At 41.2% G+C, this 24,898-nt stretch overlaps 2 protein-coding genes across 2 annotated transcripts in view; both read right to left on the bottom strand.

Moving 5' to 3' along the window:
- LOC111233447 (tumor necrosis factor ligand superfamily member 10-like) overlaps nucleotides 1-11,369 on the bottom strand; it is a 56,807-nt gene extending 45,438 nt beyond the window's left edge. The window contains exon 1 of the mRNA XM_022761263.1: nucleotides 10,915-11,369. Within this exon, the coding sequence (XP_022616984.1) occupies nucleotides 10,915-11,136 (222 nt within the window). The 5' untranslated portion in view covers nucleotides 11,137-11,369. The remainder of the gene's footprint in view (nucleotides 1-10,914) is intronic.
- An 8,058-nt stretch (nucleotides 11,370-19,427) lies between these two features.
- LOC111233448 lies at nucleotides 19,428-23,595 on the bottom strand. Its single transcript, XM_022761265.1, has 2 exons — nucleotides 23,548-23,595; nucleotides 19,428-20,543 (listed from the first exon to the last, which is right to left on the bottom strand). The coding sequence occupies exon 2, from the start codon at nucleotides 20,535-20,537 to the stop codon at nucleotides 19,626-19,628; it is 912 nt and encodes a 303-aa protein (XP_022616986.1). The 5' UTR covers nucleotides 20,538-20,543; nucleotides 23,548-23,595; the 3' UTR covers nucleotides 19,428-19,625.
- Between the last annotated feature and the right edge of the window lie 1,303 nt (nucleotides 23,596-24,898).

Raw genomic sequence — 24,898 nt, 5'->3', positions numbered from 1 at the left:
ATACACATATTATGTCTACAGTTACACACAGTCACAAAGGTTTTGTGCACAAATACAGGATATAGTGCACACACATACAGTATACACAAACGTTGGACAGACACACTGGCTTCCAATATAACGGCCTGTTATTGCCCCTTTTATTAACTACTGGATTGCAGCCATTCAAGAAATCACTTTCCATGACAGTTTTAATAACTGGCCAAACTATAAATGGAATAAAAGAAAGAAAGAAAGAAAGAAAGATGGGTGAAGCCCATGAGTGTGTGCGTTGCCTCAGAGCTGCTAAACCTGAAGGGATGTCAGTAGATTTTGGTAGTTCTGTTAATGCCATGATGGTTTGAAATGCAGTTTTTATGGGATTTTTTTAGTGGAAAAGAAAAAGATGGTAAGACAAAGGTCACATTCGAAAACCGCATCTGCTATAAGCGATTTATTTTTGCAGCCTGTCCATCACTTGTACTGATTGTTTAGCTACATCTGGTACAATAAATGTATTTTACATTGTCCCTCTTAAATATAAAATAATACATAAAATAAACATCATTGAAGAAAAAAAAACCTTGAAAACCCATTTTCTTTCTCCTTTATTTCCTTTTCTCTCCTTCATTTCTCCCCTTTTCCCACTTTTGTCACCTCCCACCAAACTCAAGGTTTCGCTGTGGTTCGACTGGACAAGTTCCAACAGAGCGAAGCAGCTTCTCTTCTGCCCCTGTCTTTGGTATGAAACATGTGTAGAGAGGATGGGGAAGTACGGCTTTGGTTACCATGTGATGGGAGCCACATGGTGCCCTTACAGTGGAAATAAAGGAAGATGGATGGATGAGAAGAAGGACATTTTGTTGTAGGGAGGTCAACGCTGAGGTGACCTTCCATGCATTACGTCTTTATCCATCTGTTTCCTAGTAACGCTATAAATTACAAAATAGTTTGTAAAGCCTTTTATTTACGTCAGCTGGGCAATTTCGCACAGGAACCGGCATCATTCTTTCATTATCGGATCCTATATGGGAGTAAAAGCTCAAGCATGGACTCCATTACTCTGCAAAGTCTGTATCATTTAACAAGCACACACTAAAAAAAAGCTGGACTCTGATCTGACGCCAACAAACTCTTTCTCAGGTAAATAAAAGACCGGCCTGCTGCTCGGTCGTGGCTTCGGTATTATCTTAGCTTTGAATTGATTTCTTCATTATTCTGATGAAGTTGTTGAACTGATATGAGAATGGTAACGCTGAAACAACACATGCATGTTTGTACTAAAGTAGCTGGTAGCTGTTAAATGCAGATATTGAACGACTTCATGCTACTTTTTGTTGCTTGTGTGCCTTTCTAGAGCTGAAATCATTAATCGATTGATTATTTAGTTGATCAAAAACAAATGAATCCTCAATAATTTTGATTTCTTATTAGATTCAAAAGCAAAAAATGGTTTAAAATGTTTTGTATTCTCTCAAATCACCTTGAGTTCTGGGAAACTGTGATGGGAATTTTCCTCTTTTCCAAATAATCAATGGATCTTTAGAGAAAATAATTGTTGCATTAATCTAAAATGAAAATAATTCTTAGTTGCACCATTTATCTCCTTGCCTCAATAAAAAAAAAAGAAGATGATTCAACAAGGTCCAACACCTTCAGAGGCACAAACACTTTCATGAAGTGGATGTTGAATCACCGCTGTATGGGATCAGCCAGCAATAATGGTAATCAAAGTCAATGTGAAAATGTGGATTTAAGCCTTTAAGTCGACGGGAATCCTGCTGACTCTGCAGCCCGACATGCTGTGGAGACGGGGGAGCGGTGAGAACGCGACGCTGCTACCAGGTTTACGGGAAGGTTAGCTGCGCTGGAATCAGCTACCAGATGTGACGGGGGCTTCATTAGGAGCTTCAATGCCCTCCGATCATTTATCAGCACTTTATAGCCATGTTGACTGAGCAAACAAAGTGATAACACACAGCGCGGCACCAGCTGTTGGCACACACACATGCGCGCACACACACACACACACACACACACACACACACATACACAGCTGTAGCCACATCCTAATGAGCATTCCAACATGGGAACGTAAATATCCTGTTTTCACGTGTCAAGCTGTTAAACCAAGGTCGTGTGTGTGTGTGTGTGTGTGTGTGTGTGTGTGTGTGTGTGTGGGGTGTGTGGTGGATCTGTACTCTATCAGATCAGCAGACTCTTCTCCTGTTCTGTGATATGATTAATCTTTCTCCTCTCCATCTTTCTTCTCTTTCAGCTTCACTTCTTCCTCGTTTCCAACAATTTATGTGACTTCAGAGACGTTTTTTTTTTTTGTTTTTTTTTTTCACGTGTTGCGGTGAAGACACTCGACATGGTTTATAACAACTACTGTCTTTGAGATCGAGCTCTCAGGAGGCCTTTAAATTTAAGTCACGTGGGCAGTTGCAGTGAAGTGGAGTAGTGTATTTAACAATTGCTTTGTGGTGTATCTCCTTTATCCTCAGAGATAAACAAGAAAGACTCCATTGTGAAATCTCGCAAACCTTTGTCCAACACACTTGCACAATTTCCCGAAGAATTGTGGGATTTTTCTTTTCTCCTGAACATTTGTGTTGATTCTTTTTGGTATTTTACCTGCAGGTGCATTTAAAAATCACTTAAAATTGCACATGAAGATATTTATAACCTGGTTATTTTGTCATTTTACAACATTACTGTTGGTCTTCTTACTTCAGCATTTTGCAAAATAAGCTTATTTGTCTTCTTGTTGATAAATGTGAAGTAACTAGTTAGCTTAGCTTAGCATAAAGACTGGAAACAGAGGGAAACAGCTAGCCGGGCTCTGTATAGACCCATAAACACAACTAAAGCTCACAAGTTAAGATGTTATATCTTGTTTGTTTAATGCATGCAAAGTAAAAGCAGCATGTTGTATTTTTCACCTTCTGAAATTGGGCAGGATTACACAGGACTCTTTTTTAATTGCAAAATAAAGGGTATGCTTTGCTAAACTCCAACATCTTAAAATCTCCTTAAATCTGTCTTTAAGTATATAAAAAAATTGTTTTAGAAAACAACATCCACACTGTATCACGGTATAAACTACACAGTCAGTATTGTTCAAACCCAGGATGATAGTAGCTGTAACATTTCTTCCCCAGAAAATGTTCCAGATTTCACACAGTTGCTCAAAATTGAAACTGACATATTTGGTGTTTTTGCAAATTTCGGGAACTTGACTAGAATTTTCAATGAAGTTCTGTGGGTTTGAACGGTGCTCAGCTGCACGACAGTACCCACAGAACAATCCTGCCTCATCGCCAATTCATCATTTAAAGGGACAGTCCACCATTTTTACCACAGTTTATTGTTTTTGGAGTTTGACCCACAGTAGCTGAAGTCGGGATGTCTCTGTCTCTGCTGCTTTAATTTGGACTGTTGTTTATCTCTGTCTACATCCTGCTGTGCAACAGATTAAAACCCACATACGGAGTATTTTCCAGACCTCATCTCTTTCATGCACAAGGCTCATCCTCCTCCTCCTCATCTCCGCCTGTCCTCTCCCTTCACTTTTGTCTCTTTCAACTCTCAGTCCCACTTTCTCCTCTTTCCTCTGATCCCTGTCTTCCTTTTCATCTTCGTCCAAATGACCTGGTCATGAAAACACTGGAGCGTGCGTGCAGGTCTGTGCGAAGACACAACATGAATGTGTCTCCGTAAATCTCAAAACATGTGTGTGTCCCTGACAGTGTTTCAGTGACTATATTACCTGGCTGGTAAAAGAAAAATCCAATGGGGAACGTCAGGAAAGTGGGTCAGGAAACTTCTTTCTTTTCTATGTGTCATATTTGACTGCGGTGTTTTTGGTAAGCACAAAGAAACAAACCCATTAGTGTCAGAAAAAGGCAGGATTTGGTCTCTCTGTGTGCGCCAGCCAACAGAAACTACAAGATATTTAACTGACTTCATTTCGGCCTTGTCATCGTCATTTACTCGTGAAGACACACAACAAAACGCAACGCTCTTCCTACGTGGTTTGCACGATGCTCATTTAAGCCAACCATTTTTGCATGTTACACCCATATAAACACCTTATGTAACTTTGGAGACATGCCCAAGGCCTGTTTAGATGCACACACACACACACACACACACACACACACACACACACACACACACACACACATCCATTGGCGGAGAACCATTTAACTTCTAAATTCCTGCCTCCTAAAAGAAAAAAAAGAAAGAAAAAAAAACTGCTTGTGTCACTCCTGAAAAATTCGTCCCCCCTCCCTCGAGCCCTCAAACTGACTGTAACTCGATTCTCTAACGTGGACTTGAACCATAACACACAGAGACTGCAGGGGGGCGGGAGGTGAAAAGACAGAGAGAGAGAAGGAGTGATAGATAGAGTGAGGGAGAATAGTGTATTTTGGCAATGGAGTCTGGTGTGGGATGTTTATATTAGTAGCCTCGAATTAAATCCAAATATTTGAAGTGATGGATTTGATTTTACACAAAACTGGTTGCTAATGATAAACAAGCATGCACCTGTATGCTATGGTATTCACACACACACACACACACACACACACACACACACACACACACACACACACACATATACACACACACTGTTGCGCAGTTATCCTTGTAAGGACATGGCGTTGACTTCCACTGATTGCGGACCGGGACCTCAGAAATGACGTTTTGCCTCATTAGGATCAAGTCCCCATTAGGACTACTGGTCCTCACAAGGTTGGTGTATGCACCAGAGAGGAGGTAACAAAAACATGCACACACACACACACACACACACACACACACACAATGACACCAAACCCCCTGTGATGCACACGTGTCGCATGCCCCCCCACACAAAACACACATCAGAAACACGAACATTGGCGTTCTTGTTAGGGCATTCATTGATTCTGTAATGGTAACCTTAACCTTGCCCCTTTCTAATAAAACCTGATCCGGTGTGAAAGTCTGGGATAAACACAGAGCAGATTTATGTTCTAATGGAACAGCCATCCCATACTGTTCTATACCGCCGCTATAGGAGGTTATGTCAGAAACGTCTTGGCAACAGCAGCTGAGGCCACACAAGGAGGCCGGACTGGAGAAATGGTTATGTGTGTGTGTGTGTGTGTGTGTGTGAGTGTGAGAAGGGGGTGAGATCGACTGATATTAAAATGCTGATAACACTATTTTCTACTCGTTATCTTCGGACATGCCCACAAACCAGAGAGACTTCTGGTAACTTGTCTAGCTGGGTTCCACTCACTTAAAGTGCCACACGTTCCTGTGATACCATGCCAAGTGGGCGACTCAGTCGTTCAGAGTTCACATGTTTGATTTCCAGCAAACGAGTCGACCCTAAATCTGTAAGTGTGAGCTGGCAGTAACCGACGCAGCTGAGATTATGTAACACCAGCTCTAAAATTCCACTGAAATGTGGCCGTGTGGTAATATTTGTTTGGGAACATTGTTGACATGTCCACAGATTGTTTTCCTACTTGCCGTGGTCAGATTAAGGCATTCTTCTCTTGTTTTGACAGTTAACAGTAGAAACATGCAGGAAGAATATTTGCGGAGAGAAAGACGGGTGTCAGGTGGAACTGATCTTGGGGACGGTGTGATTACAATATGTCTTAGACCACTGGGACATGTTGATGCCACCTGGTATTTGTTTTTTTAAAGAAACCACCAATGGGAGTCTGGAGAGTCAGCAAACAAATGTCTGTTTGATGATTCAAGCTCAAATAAGCCCTATAACAGGGCTGTGTAGCATCAAAGTCGCCTCGTACACTCGTAGACCATTAGTTTCTTTATCAGCGAATCTGCTGATTGATTTCTCGATTAGTTGATGAATTGTTTCATGAAAAAAAGCCCGTTACAGTTCCCCAACAATAATGGAAGCAGCTGATTCATTTTCTGTTGATCGACTCATCAGTTAATTGACTAATCGTTGCAGACGTGCCTGTATCTATAGCGATTTGTCGTCTATTCTCCACGGCAACAGTTGTTGCCAAGGCCAAACAAGCTGAAAATGATATAACATAAATCTGAGGAGAGCAGTTCCAACTCTGATCCATGTGAGTTGTGAGTTCAGCCCTGTTGACTGTAAGCTCTCAAAATGTAATTATATGGTTCTCTGACACTGAGATCCTCTGTTATGGCTGGTAGGAGGAGGATATTTTATCTGAATACCATATCTACTTTTAAAGTTTTCTAGCTTTACTGCAGCAGTAACACCTAATCCAACACCGAGACTGATTCTACAGATCGAGATCTGATACTGAAACTACAGCAGGTCCCTTGTGGGCTGGAAAATGTTGAATGTTTGGAGGGATTTTCCTCTTTCTGTGTTCGGAGGTCATCTGGTCATCACACAGATTAAAAAAAAAAAAAAAATCACACAAAGACACAGTTAAATCACAAAAACAGACGGGAAAGACAAAAATTGGTGATTTCTCTGGCAAAGTGGACCACACACACACACACAGACACACACACCTAACAAACAGCCACATTCTGTTTGAATCAGACCACACACACACACAGACACACACTCACACACAAATGCAAACAGAGCAGGAGTATTGTTGCATGTAAGGGTGAGTCAGAGCCTGTCAGTGACCCCAAACAATAATCAAGTGGACCAGTGAAGTGTAAGGAAAGGACACACTATCAGGGTAACTGCCAACTTACGCCTACAAACCCATACACACACACACACATACGCACACACAGAAATGAGTGTGTTGTTTGTTTGTCGGTGGAGTCAACGAGTGCAACAAACATCAAAGACTCAGTTTTATACAAAATGAAATAGTGGAATTGTTACAGATCTGGAGCCTCATCTGACGCAGATCAGGGAAGTCATAAACTATGAGGACATGAATCAGGTTTTAATCCAGATACATGACGCAACATAAAGACTTTCCTCATAACTGCAGCTGAAACATGGCCCGTGTAGTTGAATCATGAGTCCAGTTTTTCATCCACAGCGATAAAAAAGAAAACAGCTAAAGGATGTCCAGATACTTAATGTATGAACAATCTGCATCTGATATAGTGTTAAGCTTATAAAATCCACCTTTGACTTCTATCAAACAACATGCTCATACGTTATAAATTTAAAGGTCCTATATAGTATAAAGGTAGATTTCCATGTGTAGTTTGATTATAAAGCAGATCTAGGTTCGGTATTAATACTGTGAAAGTATCAAAGCGCTCAGTCCACTGTGTCTTAAAACGAGCCGTCAGGACTTCCTGTAACTTTGTGATGTCACAACAAAACAGTCACCACCCTCAGCGATGCCCCAAGCGCTCAAAGAGTGTTACATAGGGCTGCATCTAATTTCTATTTGTAATCAATGAGTATTTCTTTTTTTTATTAATCTTTTTTTTTGGATAAAATGTTAGCAAAAAGAGGAAGATTACCCATCACAGCTTCCTACCTAAAGAGCAACAGTTTTGTCTAACCAAAAGTCTGAAGTCGGTAGCTTATTCACAGGTGACTGAATGTTTGTGTAGCTCAAACTTGATATACCCTAAGTACTGTATATTTGTGTCTAGTAGCTTTGCACAGTGTGTCTCATCCAGCAGCAGCAATGGAGTAAAAAAAAAACCCCACAGAGGTCATGCACCCACGGGACCAGGATCTTCTGTATTTACATGTGTGTGTTTGTTTGTGTGTGAATGCAGCAGCGCTGAGGCAACACTGGAGCGTTCCTCATTATATGATGTTCATTGTTCCCAGTATTCCTTTGTCTTACCCAGGCTGGCATGGGGGTGTTAACTCCAATGCAATTCAAAGAAGGGCCTGTTTCCAGATTAAAAATAGCTGGCCTTCGCATGAGAACCAGGGGATCCCCCACATGCAGACACAAAGCTCCATGTTTTCCATTTCGTCTGCGTCCAGTATCAACACTAAACTATTCCTTATGTGACTTCCTGCCACCTCTGATGTATAAGAGGAGAAAAACTCAAATCAACGCATTATTCAAGTTGTAAAATAGCTGTTTAATTCATGAATAAGTCATGATTCATTTTATGATCTCATCAATAAAGTAATAAAGTCAGTTTTAACACATTTCTACAGACGCCTTTTGCCTATACAACATCGGTGCCAATAAGTCAATTGGAAACAGACATGACCAAAGTCTAATATAGTTGCCTTTATATTTTTTTCCTGTCATGAGAGGCAACAAGGGGTCAAATATGAAACAGAAAACTGGGCCTAACATACACTGTAACCAGAAACCATTTATCCTTCACTAAATTTCTAACGTTGCTGTTAAATTTGCCTTGAAATGTCACTCAAACGGGCGTTTTCCAACAACTGCGCCAGAGGGCTGATATGTTAAAGGTCCCATATTGTATAAAGGTAGATTTCCATGTGTTGTTTGATCATAAAGCAGGTTTAGGTTCTATATTAATACTGTGAAAGTATCAGAGCGCTCAGTCCACAGAGAGAAATGCACACAGCCTGTATTCAGAAACTGAGCCTTAAAACCAGCCGTCGGGACTTCCTGGAACTTTGTGATGTCACAACAAAACAGTCACAGCTCTCAGCCATGCCCCAGGCCCCTCCCACCTTGACCCATCCTTCCAAATCTTGCAGGATTTGGTTTCTCTGAGTGTTTTACCTGAAATCTCCTATATTTTTATTGGATCACTCAAAAACCAGTCAGCCAATCAGAAGAGAGAGCCTCCTCTCGTCTGATTGGCTCACTGACTTGTTGTTACTAGAGCTCCAGAGAGAAGCCTAAACGAGGGGATGTAAAATTACAGTGAGATGGTTTTGGTTCTTATAACCACAAATAGATCAACACTTTAAATAAAAAAGGAAAAATTTAAAATATGGGACCTTTATCATCTAATATAAACTTTGACCCTCTGTCTTCACATAGTCACTTGTGCCATGAATGTGCCTGTTCTCTGTGAGTTTAACCAGACCAAAGTAATTTTAATCAAGACAAGAACCTGTATCTCAGCTATCCTGAGATATTTATAGCAGCGTATCATAAGATTATACACTATTTCTGGCCTGGATTTCCCCTGCTCCATGAAACGTTGTCAAGGACTTTAAACCAAAACCTCAGCATCTGTCTTCCTTCAAAAAAAAAAAAAAGAAGCTTTGATCAGCTACATGATGACCATTACATCTGCAATGGGAGTTTTCCCAAAGGAGGTTACAAAGGCTGAATTGTCAGACATGATGGGGATTTAAAAATACACCAAGCAGCAAAAAAGTCTTCTGGACTCATGTTTGCACTTGTTGCTCATTTAATGTCGTCGATGCGAACTTGCTAAAAAGCTACAGATTTGATCTTTTCGGTTTGCAAATGCTTATCCATCACAGTGGACAAGAAAACGTCAGATGTCATTTCTCGTTCTTCCTCATTCCCAAGAGGACTTGTTAAGAAAAATAAGCCTCCATTTTCAGCCTCTTCCCGCTCAATGAAAACGTGGTAGAGAGATTCTGAAAACTCAAGCTTTTGGATTTCAGGATGAAGTTCTCCTCCGTCCTGCTGCAAGCTGCAGGCGACACGTGTTCCCGGTGGAGGTCTTCAACAACGCACACCTGTGTAAATTATACAAACGTCCACCAGAAGCCGTGACAGGTTTCACATCTCCTGACAGACGTTGGCTCTCGTGTGGCAGAGGCTCAGCAGCACGCCTGCTGAAGCCGGCAGGCGTGCTCTCTCTGACGGGGTATAGTTACAGTTTAAATGGGCCTCTTGCTGGGGTTCACACATCAGTGGGAGCATACATCAGCTTCAAACTTCATCCCTGCAGATTTACCAAATGACCAATATGTAACCCCTTCCCCAATGTAGAGCATCAGCTCACTGTAGAACTCACCTCAACTCATGCCAAACTCTGTGTGAGCTCTTCCTCGGAAACAGAGAAAGGAGGAAGCCACAGATGGAGTCATGGCTCTTTATCTTTATTATTGCACCTTTATCAGTTTTAAAAAGACTGATAAACGCATCTCTGCCTCCCTGCACTGAGCGCTTATGAGTTCATTTGTAATCACTGTACTTTCAACAACATCTCTCACAGGGACAGCACTTGTGTTTCTCCAAGTAGCAGATTTAACTTCAGGACAAAGAAACCCTGTCAGTTTTGACTTTGAGGAGCTGCAGCAGTGGCAGAGGCAAAAACCTCAAATGCTCTGACTTCAAAATGTGTTCATTAAAACACCTTTTAGCATCACTGTACGTTCACAGCTGACAGCTACAGGCGCGTGAGAGCAGTATCATGTTTATCTAAAGAGATAATGGCTTGGGGATATCCCACCTCCATCACTGCATATTTCATCTCTGCACACCACATCTGTAACCTACTTCAAGGCGATCCTGCTCGACAGCTTCTGACTGCTCTTTGCCTGTCACCAAATGGCTCCAACATGTTTCCCTCACGCACGCAGTTTAACCCGTTTAGTTCAATAAACGCTGCCGGACAGACAGACGTGCTTATTGCCCCTCTGCCTCCACTCGCTTGGAGATTCCGGATCACATTCTTTGAACGAGTTAGAAAGCGGGGGCGAGCTTCTCCAGAGCTGACTTACTCCTTAAAACAAAAATGGGACTCCGCAAAATGCAGTGCAAAATGATCATTTCTATGGAAATTTGCTCTCAGTCTTACTTTTTATATCAACTACTCCAGCGTATAACCTCCTATTGTGCACAAATGTGGCTATTTCTTCGTGTTTCTCAGTCATAGTGAGAGTGTATGTGTGTCATTCAGCTGTAAGTTTAACCTCACGCTGATTTTACTTGTCAGTTCAATGCCCAATAGAGAATTTCTCCAGGTTTTTATGCTGTGAAAAGGCGACAAACTTCCCACAAAGAGCCGCATGAAACCCACAGTGCAGCACAGAAACTCGTAAAGCGAGTGGAAAGCGGCTCTTACCTCTGATATGGACATGTTCAGGTAGACAAAGAGCCCCGTGGTGGAGGCAATTTGCAGCACCACCACCACTATCACCACCATCGCCACCCACATCTTGGACGGCGCTTCCTTGCGCCTCGTCCCGCTCGGCCCGCCGGCCGGGACCATCATGTAGGTGGTGGACTCGCTGCTCACCGATCTGAAATAATCCTGGTGCTGCTGCTGTGCGTTCGGAGTGGCCATGGCATTCCCGACGCATGAGGAGACTCGTGAACAAACCAACAGCAAAACAACGGCAGCCACACAACAGCCTCCACGCAACTTGACCGACTGACCGAAAACTGGAGCAAAGTTAGATCTCCATGCGTCCGCGGCTGCCAGCGGAGCTTTTCCCCCGGAGCTCGGCGGGAGAGGAGGAGAGGAGAGGGGAGAGAGAGAGAGAGAGAGAGAGGAGAGCAAGCTGGAGAGAGGAGGAGAGAAGGAGGGAGAGAGAGAGAGAGAGAGAGACGAGCTCAAAGTTAAAGCTTGGACGTGTCCATGTCTGTTCAGCTACTCAGCTGCTGCGTAAAGTGGGAGCTGTTGCAGGAGGCAGCGCTGGACCGATGAGCTGCAACAGAGAGAGAGAGAGAGAGGGAGCAGCAGAGGGGCTGGGCTACCCTCCTCATCACCCTGGAGCGGTGGAGGAATGCTCTCTCTCTCTCTATCTCTCTCTCTCTCTCTCTTTGCTGTCTAGGCTACAAAAGCATTCAAACAGTTGTTTATCTTTCATTATTTGCCAATTTTCCCTTAGTGGGCAACTAAAAAATGCAACTTTTCTGCAGCTCATATCTCAAAATGTTTATTTTTCTTTTCAGATCTGGGGCCTTCACATATTTACAATGTATTGTATTTTACCTCATTTAAGAAAATGCAACTCATGTCACTGTGGAGCAGACAGTGAGAGTTCAGACCTCCTTCTACAGTCACACTGTGTCCACTCAAGATTTTATGCCTTTAAATAGTCTGTGTTAAAGGTTTTTATCAGTTCTCAGCCACAGATGTGAGGATGTGTTCAGTGTGCCGAGGCCACATTGAGGCTCAGGTTGAGCTGACAGAGGGCGCTGTCTCTCTGACTCTGCTCAGATTTTAAGAGCAGCTGAAGCAGAGATGAAATATGAATCAGTTAATAATTGATTTAGGGGTTTTTCTTTTCAAAAAAAGTTTTTAATCACAGGTTACAGCTTCTGTAATGTGAACATTTACTAGTTTGGGACTGTTGGTTGAACATTTATACCAAACGATCAATATGTTAATCAAAAGCAGATTAATCAATAATGAAAATAATCATTTGTTGCAGCTGTAGTTTGAAGCTTTTTGTAAAAATTGATGGTTTATTTTTGATAGTAAAAAACATTGATGCAAGCAATTTCTTTTTCTTTGCCCTCCCTCTAAATCTTTGTGTTCTGAGCTGCTGTTGTCAGTGTGTGTGTGTGTGTGTGTGTGTGTGTGTGTGTGTGTGTGTGTGTGTATGACTGTGGTCTGTCGTAGAGCTTTACACTGTTTGAGAGCAAATATTTGCTCAGCGCCCTCCAGTTTATCACTGTGAAACAAGTGCAGTCATGATTAAATATTTAAACTTCAGTTTCCAAACACATCACAGAGCTGCACTCAGGCCACAGACCGAGGAGACGTTCAATCCCCAGGTGACGAACGCAGCGTCTAGGTTTGATTGCTGCTTGACAAAGAAGAAAAGCAGAGATTGTCAGCTTCATCTTCCGAGTTTGTTTTTGGACACAGATTCTCGTGATGCAGCTCACATTTTTCTGTGAATAAGAACAAAGGCTTTATGGGAAGGAGACAGGCAGAAACTGTGTTTACAGCTCAGCTCTAAACAACGACCCTTCCTTTGTTTCCTCTCCATCACCGCAAACAGCTGGAAAGCAGCGTGTGATGCAGTGTGTGTATGCCCAGCGTCAGAGCTGTTTATCGAGGATGGGCGGCAGATGAGCTTGGGTCGCCGCCAGTCCAACAGCTCTGCACCATCAGAGGACCACCGTACTTTTCTCCTCCTGGTTTGAAGAAGCAAGTCATTCTCAGGATGAGGCCCAGACTGGGGTTGGAACCAAATCAGGAAACCAGGATCCCGATCTGAGGGCTTTTTTGTCTGCACTCACGGCCTTTTGATTTGTCAAAGTTGTTGTTGAATGCGAGTGGGATCCAAGCAGATTCTGGCACAGTCCCTGGAGTTTTTGCACCAGATGTGAAAGCCATCCATTCCACTGACTGGGACTTGACATGCCTGTATACTCTCAGTCCAAGTCGCCCAAGTCCGAATGAGATATCACAAGAATGGTTAAATCCACAGCATTACTTTCCATGTCAACAAAAACGGTTCTGACAGAAAGTGGGTTTGAAGTTGACTCCTTGAGGCCGCAGCGTTTAAGTCTCCATGATATTTCAGCACTGCATCGTCTTGAATTTGACCTATGAAACGGCCAAATCTCTACATCACTCCACACCTGCTCTGATGCCTGTAGTCAAAAGCCTGCATGTGCAAGTATCTCAGAGAGATGTGGAAGAGATGAAATATTTCTGTTTGGTAATAGTGTGGCTATTAAATTTGCTTTGAAAAAGTTTTCATCCAATCTCTTTTGTTTTTTTTCAGTCCAACTCCAATATCTTTCTTACCAGAAGTTCACCACAGGCAACATCCTCTGGGAAGGCCTCCAGAATAGAGATGCCAAAGCCTGTTGTTTTAAAGTGAAACAAAGCCTGGGCTCAGTTTGGATTCACAGTGGTTTCGATGGACGACAAGTTTTCACAGCAGAAAAGGTCCAAAGAAATGTCCGTACGAACTTCTCAAACCTCACCTGATGAAAATAGGTCTGTTTGAATCATACTGGGCAAATGGACGAACCGCAGAGAGGTGGATTATGATGCAGAGAAGACCTCATGTATTTTGTCAAGAACCAGTCGGCACCAGTTTGTAGCGCTCATGTTTTACCATTACATCCACAGTAACAGAGAGAAGCATCTGATTTGCCAAAACAGAAACACCTGGTGATCTTTGCAGGGTTGTTTAACAATGCTCGCCACTGATCTGAAGGTTTTCCCAGAATCCTCGAAGACTCTTAAACATTTGGATGAAAAAATAATCCATCTGTTCTCACATTGCGACTGCCAGAAATAAGCCCTTTCTCTTTTTAGCTGCGCTGGAAAAAATATATGAAGCAGCTCAACAAGATGAATTTGTTGGATTTGATGGACTGTGATAAAAGACAAATAAAAAAAAATTTCCCCATTCACTTTTGCTCTCGTGCTCCCATGAGGTCGACGTTTTAGTGAAATTGCTCAACAACAATCAGATGAATTGCCATGAACTTCAATACACCAGTTCATGTTCCTGTTGATGATCCCCTGACCTTTCACCTACAGCGTCATCAATGGGTCAAAATTTGAAGTCGTCCACTACTTTGGTTTATGACGTTCCCTTTACCTTCAGCTGACACATTTTGTCACGCTAACATGCTAAAATAAGATGGTGAACAAGCTAATTGTCATTATTAGCGTGTTACCAAGCTGATGTGTGTGTTTAGCTCAGTGCACTGCTATAGTGCACATGACAGATCTTAGCTGGGCTGTTAGCCTTGTTGTAAAACACAAGCAAAGTATTGACAAGTTATTTTGTAAGAAATGATCAAATATTGGAAAGAAACATCAATATATACCAATATACATGATTATACAGTTTTAAATTTTAGTTCACGTTGTACAAATTAGACAAGAAAATATGTCATTTCAGAATAAAGCGCTGCAGCAGACAGAATATTTTTCCCTCCAGATGGTTAGAAGAGTCTTAGAGGATTCTGTAAAACAGCATTAAGTGTTTGTAAATGATCTTCTGGGTTCTTCAACAATCATAAGATGTTTATTTTTCAGAAAACCTGACTCTCAGCTCTGTAATTTTGAATGTAATGTTATTGTATGAGAGGTACAAACTGTGGCTACTGAAAGCCACTATTGTTCTAAGTCCAGACTTTGTAGTGAAGTAAATAACTTTTTGTTGAGTAAGACTTTTGCGACAGTCATCCAGGCCAACACATTCTGTGGAGGTGTAACGACAGTTAATCATTGTTCTTTATGATCAGTAACCAAGGTAAGAAAATAAAACAGAGCCTCTTGTGACCCACCGCTTAAACAGTGTAACACAGAGGTTCGGCTCAGCCGGCTTTCTCCACTCTGCGGGTGTGCTGATCCCGTCTCACTCAGATTTATGAACTCACATCCAGTAGCCAATGGTCGTCTCATAAAATAGTCTGACTGGTGAACTCAGCAGGCTTGAAATACTGTTCTCTATGTATCATACCTGAGACAAATTGTATTTCCACAGTTTTGTTTTTCAGTCTCTTCTGCTGTTTTATTATGTAAGAAAAATTCAGTTGAGCACACGTGCTTTCTTTTCTGGTGGCGGCTCCCTTCACATTCAAAACTGGAGGCTGCATGGAGCATTTGCTGGTTTGGCAGGACACCTCTTTCCCAGACAGTTGAAGCAGTGGAACCAGCAGTCCTGTAGTATCAGGCCAACTCCTTTAATCTTAAAGCTACTGCTGCCTGAGATCAGGTCAACATAAAACTCTACAAACATGTCTAAACTTTCAGAAGTCTAGTGTTTTAAAAATCATTTTAATCTGACCTGACATTGTCTGAACTGCTTGATAAATCAAACTCATCTGGAAAAGAAAATGGAAACAAATGCTAAAGTTTATGTCCAATGTTTCAACCTAGGAATGATGAGAATTTGTGTCCATGTAAAAAAATCAAATAAAAAATGCATGTCTGAGCTGTGAGATCCTGAAATACAGTCAGTTGGTGAAACACAGCCACAAGCAGCAGTGTCATCAAGAGTGAAGAGAGGAAACTCCAGTGCTGCAAAATAAATAGATAGATAAAAAAAAATGAATGAAATATTGTGAAAATGAATTTCCTGCTTTCAAAATGGAACTTTAGTTTAAGTTTTTAGCCTTTTAAATGATCCATTTGTACGTTTTGCTATTGCTACGTAGCTAACGTTAGCATTAACAGCTGTTTACTTACCAGTCTAGAAGGAACGTTGTGTGTTCAGCATCAAACTTCACTCCTTTACTCACCGACAGTCTCCAGAGACCACAGTTTGCTAACACATGTGTTTACAGCTTGTTCTGCTGCCACTAAGTGTCAAAAACAAAAATCAATATTGCTTCAAATATCAGATTAATAACTATACTCTCTTGTATATGGACAGTATGTGTTTCAGAGACTCAAGTAAAGTTATATATGTTAAAATTGCTGTGAATTCTGTTAGGCGGCCTGAACTTTCTGTGTTTCAGTGCTAAACCTTTATCAACCAATGAACAAGGAGCTTCAAATATCAGGTAATGAAATGAAAACTGGAAAACCCTTCAAGCAGATGTGCTCCAAATTTGTATTTATATACAGAAGAGGGGTGAAAGCCTGATGCATGTATTTCCAGGACACATATCTGTAGGATGAGAACTGTTTCACTTTTAAATGGTGAATAAATAGAATTTCTGTGGATTTACCCTCCACTGGGGCAGACAGAGATTAAGTACCTCTGCCATATATTTCCTATTATACTATACTGTATTTATATATATATATATCAACTTCTGCTATACACCCTCAGTGCTCCCTTTTCCATCTCCCTCAGTCCATCTCTCTTTCTGGCAGTCAACCACCACCTGACAACACAACAAGCATTTCTCCAGATGTGTGTGTTTGTGTGTGTGTGTGTGTGTGTGTGTGTGTGTGTGTGTGTGTGTCTATGTGTGTGTGTGTGTGTATGTCCCCTCTGACACTACAGCTGTCCACCCAGCCCTGCAGCTTATCTATGTGCACGTGTCTCAGTGTGTGTGTGTGTGTGTGTGTATCACTCAGTTAGGCTCCTGTGGTGAGAAAACATAATGGTGATCAGCGGTGGGAGTTAAAAGTTCAGACTAAGCATTCCATGACATATTATGTATCAGAACCGAGGGACTATCACACACACTGCAGCCAAGGCAACATGTGTGCATTGCGCACTGTTTGTGTGTGTATGTAGCTCTAATTAACGGCAAACTTTTGCGATGTTTAGCTCCAAAATTCTTTAACACCCAGAAGAGTAGTTCTAAAAATTTAGAGTGAAATGTGTACATTTCCTTCTGTAGGTAGCCGTAGCTGTAAAAGACGTTTAAATGTGATGTATAGATGGTCGGATAGCGTCGGAAACCAGCGACCCGACACCTCTCCGACAGTGGATTGAGGTGTGTTTCCAAAACTGACAATCAGGTCAGACAGAAGCCAGGGATTGAGCAACATCATTCAGCAAGGTGGTGCATTCACTAATCAAATATATACTGGGCACATTCCCTGTGTATGGCATCCATGTCTGAGTATTATAAACTGCTTTGTGGTGTTTTCATGTCTGAGAGTCTTCAAATTTACGAACCTGTTATTCAGACTGGACCTCCTTGATCGTATTTCATTGTACCAACATTACCTGAAGCTGCACGTACCCACCAATAAAAGAAATACACCCACCCCCCACCCCCCCGTGTTGTTTTAACCCAGGTCTGATGAAGAAAAGTCAGAGGATCACCAAACTTATTACAGTTCATCCTGAGAGAGACTTGACTGTCTGTACCAAATTTTACTGTAATCAGTCCAAGAGTTGTTGAGACATTTTCCTTCAAACCAGAAATGTGAACTTCATGGTGGTGCTAGAGGAAAAGTCAGGGGAGCAGCAAAGCCAGTAGGATTCATCTTCTGCGTACCATGAATGTTTATATAAAACTCCACTGCAATCCATACCAGGGGTTTTGAGATAGTTCAGTCTTGCCCCAAGTGGTGGGCCTACAGATCAACATTGTCCTACAGCCAAGTTGAAATTATTGTTTGGCTGGTTTATATGTCTTTATTTGATAGGTAAAGTGGAGACAGGAAATATGGGGGAGAGAGAGAGAGAGAGTGGGGGGAGAGACAAATAGTAAAAGGTCACACAACGAGTGTGAACTGGGGACCTGCGGCCCGAACCACTCGGCCATCAGGACGACTCAAAGTTAAATATGTAATCTAAATGTTGACTCCTGATTCTGATTATAAACGGAAAGATACGAGTTTGTGCTCAAACTCCTCGTTGACCCATTTGTCCCACTCAGATTAGGTCGTCAGTGATTACACACACACTCCTATTTGTGCACTCACTGACTTTGTCTTCTCTCTCCCACTCACTCCATCTGTGTCAGAGAGAGAGAGAGAGAGAAAAGTCCTTTGTATGATTTGCAGATCGGTGTGTTTGTGTTTCCCTGCACAGATGCAAACATAAGAAAGTAAGCCACCCTGATCGCTAACGCACTTTCTTCAACCTAAGACGTGCGGGTACTTGAACAGGCTTTTCAGAATAAGTGACCAATAAAGTGACGGCTAAGGAGAACAATAAAACTCTGTCTTTCGAAGCGTCTCTTTAAAGCTTCAGCAAAGTTTTTCTTTCAGCGATTACGGCATTCTCTGACAAGTTGGCGATGAAAAAGAAAAAAAAAACATGATTTTTTTTATTTTTATTTCTTTGCAGGCTCACGTCACTGTTTGGTTAAGCACCATGGCTCCCTCTTCCTCCAGATCTGACCTCAGCAAGTAAGTGAGTATGGAAATGAATTTCCTTCGAGCCAGAACACAAACTCATCCCAAATGCCAATATTGAGTTGAGCTCAGGGGATGAATGGATCACTCGGCCTCTAACTTTCCCGACACTGCACTCGATTGTGAAGCTGAGTATCGCACCATTTACTTGTGGTAGGGTACAAATTCATGAGACATCTACAATGTAATTTCGTCCTTTGTTATAGTTGGATTTAGAAAAAAGTTACATCTTGACGGTGATACTTCGTTTTCAGTCCATAATGAATTACTGTCCAAAAATAAAGTCTTTATTCTAGGTATTGAACGTAGCTGCACTGGGATTAAAACCTTACCAATGAAGCAAATAAAAAAACAAGTTATTAACAATGCACAGAGACAATTAAAACTTCCACAATATGATATGCATATTTATAGAAAAACAAACTTTTTTTCATAGATGATAAAGCTGAATTAACTCCAGCTGTTGTCAGGTAATTTAATTTAGGTTAACCTTGCTGACCTCCTGCTGAAAAGACTCAGGAACATTGCTCTTGTGCTGCCATCTAAAGGACATGTATGGTACTTACTGTTGGAGCCCAGTCAAAATTTGCATTCACATCCATGAGCACTTTTTTATCCATCTGGGAATTAAAACCGTAAATGGATGATATTTTAGGATTAAAGAGCAGAAGATAAGAAAGTGTCGCACAATCTGGCTCCGTTTGTGTTTTCCTCCTTCAAGATCTTGAGGAGGGCCAAAACCTCATCTGTCTCGATAAAAGAAAAACACGTACGGAGCCAGAGTGTGTGACACTTTCTTAACTCTGTATCCAGTGATCAGCACTTCATCCCAACCCTTGGTGTGCATTACTTTTCCAACAAAAATAGGATTAACCTCTTAATCTGGATGATCTTTTATTGAGAAATAAATTAACTTCAGATTATTATTATTATTACAGTAAACCACACTGCAATGAAAAGGTCAGGCAGTGGTCGTGAGCCTGAAGGTAACGTGGGTGAATATCAATATTGTTGTTCTCTTGTGTGTGAGTGTACACGCCAATCATCACAAATATGATCCTGTTTATCACATTTAAACTCTAGACAGTCATTTTGGCTTCATCGAGGGAGGAGGTGATGATGGTTTCAGCCAGTTGGTGGGCTAGTAGATGAAGATCGCTATCGCTTGCTATCTGCTCTCTGTTTTTGCTGCTCAAGACCCAGTCTATGATGTTACATGAAAGAGCCTCTGCAAAAGCCTCCATCTTGGCTCCATGCTGAGCTCCGACTTCAAAGGAATCTCTTGCCAGATCATCTGTGGTCAGTGAGTGCATCAAGTGTTCCATTAACTCCACCCGGTGGCTGTTCACAGAGCCAACATCGTCCTCTTTGTCCTTTGGCGTTGGCGGAGGAGGCGAGGGCAGGAAAACCTTCGCCAAGCCTCCTTTCAGCTTCCGGGCGAAACTGTGTCTGCTCCTCTCGAGCTCGGGGAGGAGGGGGGTGGTCGGAGGGGCGTCGGGGTAGTCGAGAGATCCCACGACGGGGAGTCCTGAGTGGGACAGAGGCGGGTGGTAGGGCTGGATGTCTTTAGAGGTGTGCAGTTCTCTAACTGGATCCATCTCTGTGTCCATGGTCAAAAAGTCTCTTTCTCTTCCAGATTCATCCAAGAAAGCCACGTTCTCAGCCTGTTCATCATCCATCTTTACCCCAGCTGATCTTGAACTCTGGAAACCCTCCACATCGCAACCACCGCAGACTTCCCTCAGAGCGATCTCAATCACTGCTGACGCTAACTCTTCAGCTAACGTCTCCTGGTCTCGATTAGAACCGGACACCTCTGGTTTCACCATTTCCATTTGGTTTATAAAAGACTGGATTATGTTCTCTGCCATATTTTGAGCAAACTTCTCAAGAGCCCCAAAGTTTTGGTGGTTTCTCCTGCGGCCTTCAGGAACGCCAAGGTTTTCCAGACTGGGCTCTGGCATCCTTGAATCTGCACTCATTGCCTGCATCTGATCCTGTGAGAATAAAAGCAATGATCTAGGTAAAAGGAAAAGAAATATAGGCCCTATTTTTTCCTTGAGCCTCTTTTTTTGCAACAAAGAATGTGGTGAAGGCCAGTACAAGGTCCAAAGATGGTTTGAACCACTGCCTTGCGTCCTATAATTAGTTTATTTTTTTGTATTTTTATTAGAATATTTCTTGCCAACATGTTGAGTTATTGTAAAGCCAAGCAAGACATAAATATTTCCCTTAAATGGTGCAGCAGTTCAGCTCTAGGTCTCTGCTCTGCGCTATTTCTACATTCCTTGCCTGTTTCAGATTAGAGTAGAAATAGATAAGCTACAAATTGAAAGAATGTTGTATGTTCAAGAAACAGTAAAAGAGAGAAAAGGGTAATCAGGGCTCATGTATAAATAGAGGAAGAAAACAGAGGCAAAGAAAGAACAGAAAGTCCCCAGTGCAGTCTCTGATGGAAAGTAAGACTGAGGCCTCTGACCACAGCCTGTCACCATATGAGCTGTCAGGCAGCCAGGATGTGACAAGCAGGAAGTTCAGCTCGGTATCAGATTAGCACAAAAATACAGCGCTGGCCCCTGTAGCAGCAACCTGACATACTTAGTTTGTACACATCTGTAGTTGATGTAGGTAGAGTTTTGCTTAATAATCAAAACGTCAAGTTGGATAAACCAAATGTTAACTGAAGATTTCATACTGTTGCTTGCTGATGAATAAATGAAATAATACATCTGTATCCATTTCAATATAATGAAAAAATAAAACATTGGACAGATGAATTAATGTTTGTTTCACAAGGATTGATTCAGCAAAAAGGAAATACTAACCCTGCAGGTGTGTTAGTACAAACATTCATCAATATGACATAACATGGAAACTCATGCGGCTACCATTATTCTCCAGGGCATGGATTCACAAAGCTGTATTGATAAGTTTTGGTACTGTTTTAGTAAGTTATATGAATGAAGTTTAGACCGTCTGATTATTTTTGCTGCAGGATTCTTGAAAACTGTGTTTTTCAAATGTGTCCTTTGTATCTAATGTTAAAAGAAAGTTCAACATTTCTGGAAATAGACTTCTTCGTATTCATGCTGAGTTACATAAGAAGATTGATAACATGGACAGTCCATGAGATAACCCATAGTAAAACCAGAGTATGTTGTTTTTGTAGGGTTTTTGTACAGGTTAAAAGATAACAATAATTTAATAATTTTAATAATTTCTTCATTAGTGGAAGGTGGGTGTTTTTGTTTTTGTTTGTTTCTTTAGCTGTAGACAGATCTTTTAATCCGACTCTTGGTCAGCGTAATAGAAGTTAGCGCTTGCTAACAACATTCCTGCTAATTGTTGACCGTTTTGGCCTACAGTTTGCACAAATTGTGAATCTTTGTCTAGCCTAACATAAAAAAATTTATTAAAGTAATCAAATTTATATATTTTTTACCTGTAGACAGAGCTAGGCTAGCTGTTTACCCCTGCTTCCAGGCTTCATGCTAAATTCAGCTATTAGCTAGCTGATGAGAATGGTATCAATCTCATAATCTAACTCTTGGTTTATGTAATAAAAGTTAGCACTTGCTAACGACATTTCTCCTGACCAATTTTATCTACAGTTTACACAAGCTGTGAATCTTTGTCTAGCTAGCCTGGCAAGAAAAAAATGCATCAAATATTGTTTAAACTACTATATTTTCCATTTTTATGCTTGCATGCATCAGCTATGTAAATTATAGCTATGTTAGGAAGCTGTCTTACTGAGAAAGAGAAGTAGATGAGGCAGACTTTAAGAAAGTAATTTGAAATTGAAACTAACTCTTTAACAATTTCCTGATATTCTTGGGTTTTGCCCCTACTGTAGCTACTACTACTACTACTACTGTATCTACTATTACTGTGAAAAGACTTAGTCGAATCCAGCCATGGATTTCAGGATTATTTTCAGCCATGTTGTAATCGAAATGATAGTTTGATTTTTTGCCTCCCCAAGAATAATGTGATATGCGATTTAAATCTAATAAAAATGTTACTCAAAATCAGGTTATTGTTGTGTCTTTCCCAAACACACACATAAACACAGAGTTTCTCTTTCCTCTCTGAGCTTCAAGCGAAGCCAAAGGGAAAGATGCTCTGAGCGACAGCGGGGGAATTCACTTCACCAAATGACTGCTGTCTCCCTTGGTGTGCATGTTACAAACTTTGTATGATGTGTCACACCTTTAACCTGTCACTACTCATTGAGTGGACTACAGCTTGGGCTCAAAATGGAGACAGCCCAGAGGGGAAGACAAGATAGAGACTGAAGCGCAGATGTGGAACAAATTACAGCTAAAACAAAGAATGTTTTCTCTGGGCAGACTGGCTTGGACATCCTGATGGGCAGAGGAATGTGCATGAGATGATGATGCTACTTTATTCCTGGATGTTCTTGTGTTATACAACCCTGTCTAAACAAATGTTCATTTGGTAACACCAATCCTTCACCTACAGTCTGTTTTAACATCTGAGCAAAGTTTCTACATTGGTGCGCAAAGGAACCGGCACAAAGGCAATTCAGTGCATTGCAAAATATTGTTGGAAATGCAGTGCCTCAGTTGACCTTATACAAAAAGTGGATTTCTTCCACACCCATACTCACTCTTTTTAATGAAATGTGACAAATCCAAAGAGGAAAATTCTGTAAAGAAATATTAAGGCCTTCGAGTCCACTTTGTCTGATGAATTACCAAAATATTTTCACAATCGATTATTTCTTGTCCTCTGTATTGCAAGAAATCTTTGTCAGCCTGGCCAGATAAGAGATTTAAAACTACAAAAGTAGTTAAGGCAAGAGAAGAAAAGGGCATCTTCTGATTTACTGCGATAACTGGCAAGACTGGGGAGGAATCTTGAGGGCCAGTTGGACAGGATTAAAGCCAAAAGTTACATAAATGTGATACGAAAAATATGAAAACAAGATACAGAAAACATCAGGCGGCCTTACTACCTGCAGGTAGACCAACTTACCAGTTAGCGACAGGGTGGCGGTTTGCTCCTTGGTGTTTCCACTGCAAATGAGTTTATACGGAAATGGTTTGACAAATGAGTTCACAAGTTCCTCTCTCTTTCTGTGTGTGTGTGTGTGTGTGTGTGTGTGTGTGTGTGTGTGTGTGTGTGTGTGTGTGTGTGTGTGTACAGATAGAGAAAGTAGCTGTGTGTGCAGTGTTATCTGCATCAGTCTAACTCCTTGACAACAAGACAAATGTGTATGTTCAAACCCAAATTGAGTTTATTTAAAATGATTCTGTCTGAGGCCAAACTGATGATGAGATGATGATAAGAAGAAGAAAAAGGAGGAGAAGGAACTTTTATGATTCATTTCACTTTTGTGTACAGCAACAGCCACACAATTTCAGCAGTGGAAGAAGTATTCATTTAAGTAAAAGTAAGTATAATAAAGTATTAAAAGTATAATGCATAAAAATGGTCCATGTGATTATTAGATGGCTCATGCATTAAGCAGCATTTTTGTTTTTGTAAAAGTAAAAACAATAGTGACAAATATTTCTCTGCTTGATTTGTAAAGTATAGTCTCTAAAGTTAAAATAATTGTGCATTAAAAAGTACTATATTTCCCACTAAGTAGTGGTGTAGAAGTATAAATTGAATGAACAAAAAGTACTTAACGAGGGTATAAATATCTTAAATTTGTATGTAAGTAGCCTGCATCACTTGCGTAAATGTAGATAGTAAGACAGTCCAACAAAAGGATCGGTTTCACATAATTGTTTTTGTGAAACATGACTTCCACGACCCTGAATTTCACGGCCAAACCCAACCCATGAATATTTCTTCTCAGCTTCAAGTAAATCCTGAGAATTATAAAACAATATCCCCTCCCCCAGCTCTAATGTAGACACAAGCAATCTGGAAGAAAATGCTCTCATCTGAAAGCTTTTTGTCTTGGTGTTGGATGAGGACAACAGGGAGGGGCGATGAAATAAAAGCAGAGTTGTGAGATGATATCTCCCTGCAGACCTCATTAGACGCCGGACTGCACTGCGTGAACTGCAGGGGTTGAAATTGCTCAGGGACTTGTTTGTTTTGTTTTTGTTAAACCTTTTCATTTTTAGTTAAATGATATTGTGTGCAGAGATTTTATGGTGTGATTGGCAGGTGTATTCAGAGATGACGTAGATCTATATGGCATCATCCCCAGGTCAATAGACGATTACAATGAGTTCATCCCAGATTTATTTTATTCTCTTAACAAGACTCAGATACACTTTATAGCTTCAATTCCCGTCATTTAGGCAAGAATCAAAGATGACCCTCCAATACTCCTGGAGGCTGGATGGATGTTAGCTGCCAGCTTCCC

This window comes from Seriola dumerili, unplaced genomic scaffold (assembly GCF_002260705.1).
Source record: "Seriola dumerili isolate Sdu_G_001 unplaced genomic scaffold, Sdu_1.0 BDQW01000393.1, whole genome shotgun sequence".
Classification (NCBI taxonomy): domain Eukaryota; kingdom Metazoa; phylum Chordata; class Actinopteri; order Carangiformes; family Carangidae; genus Seriola; species Seriola dumerili.
The sequence above is the reverse complement of the archived record's forward strand: the minus strand, read 5'-3'. Positions and strand labels throughout refer to the sequence as shown.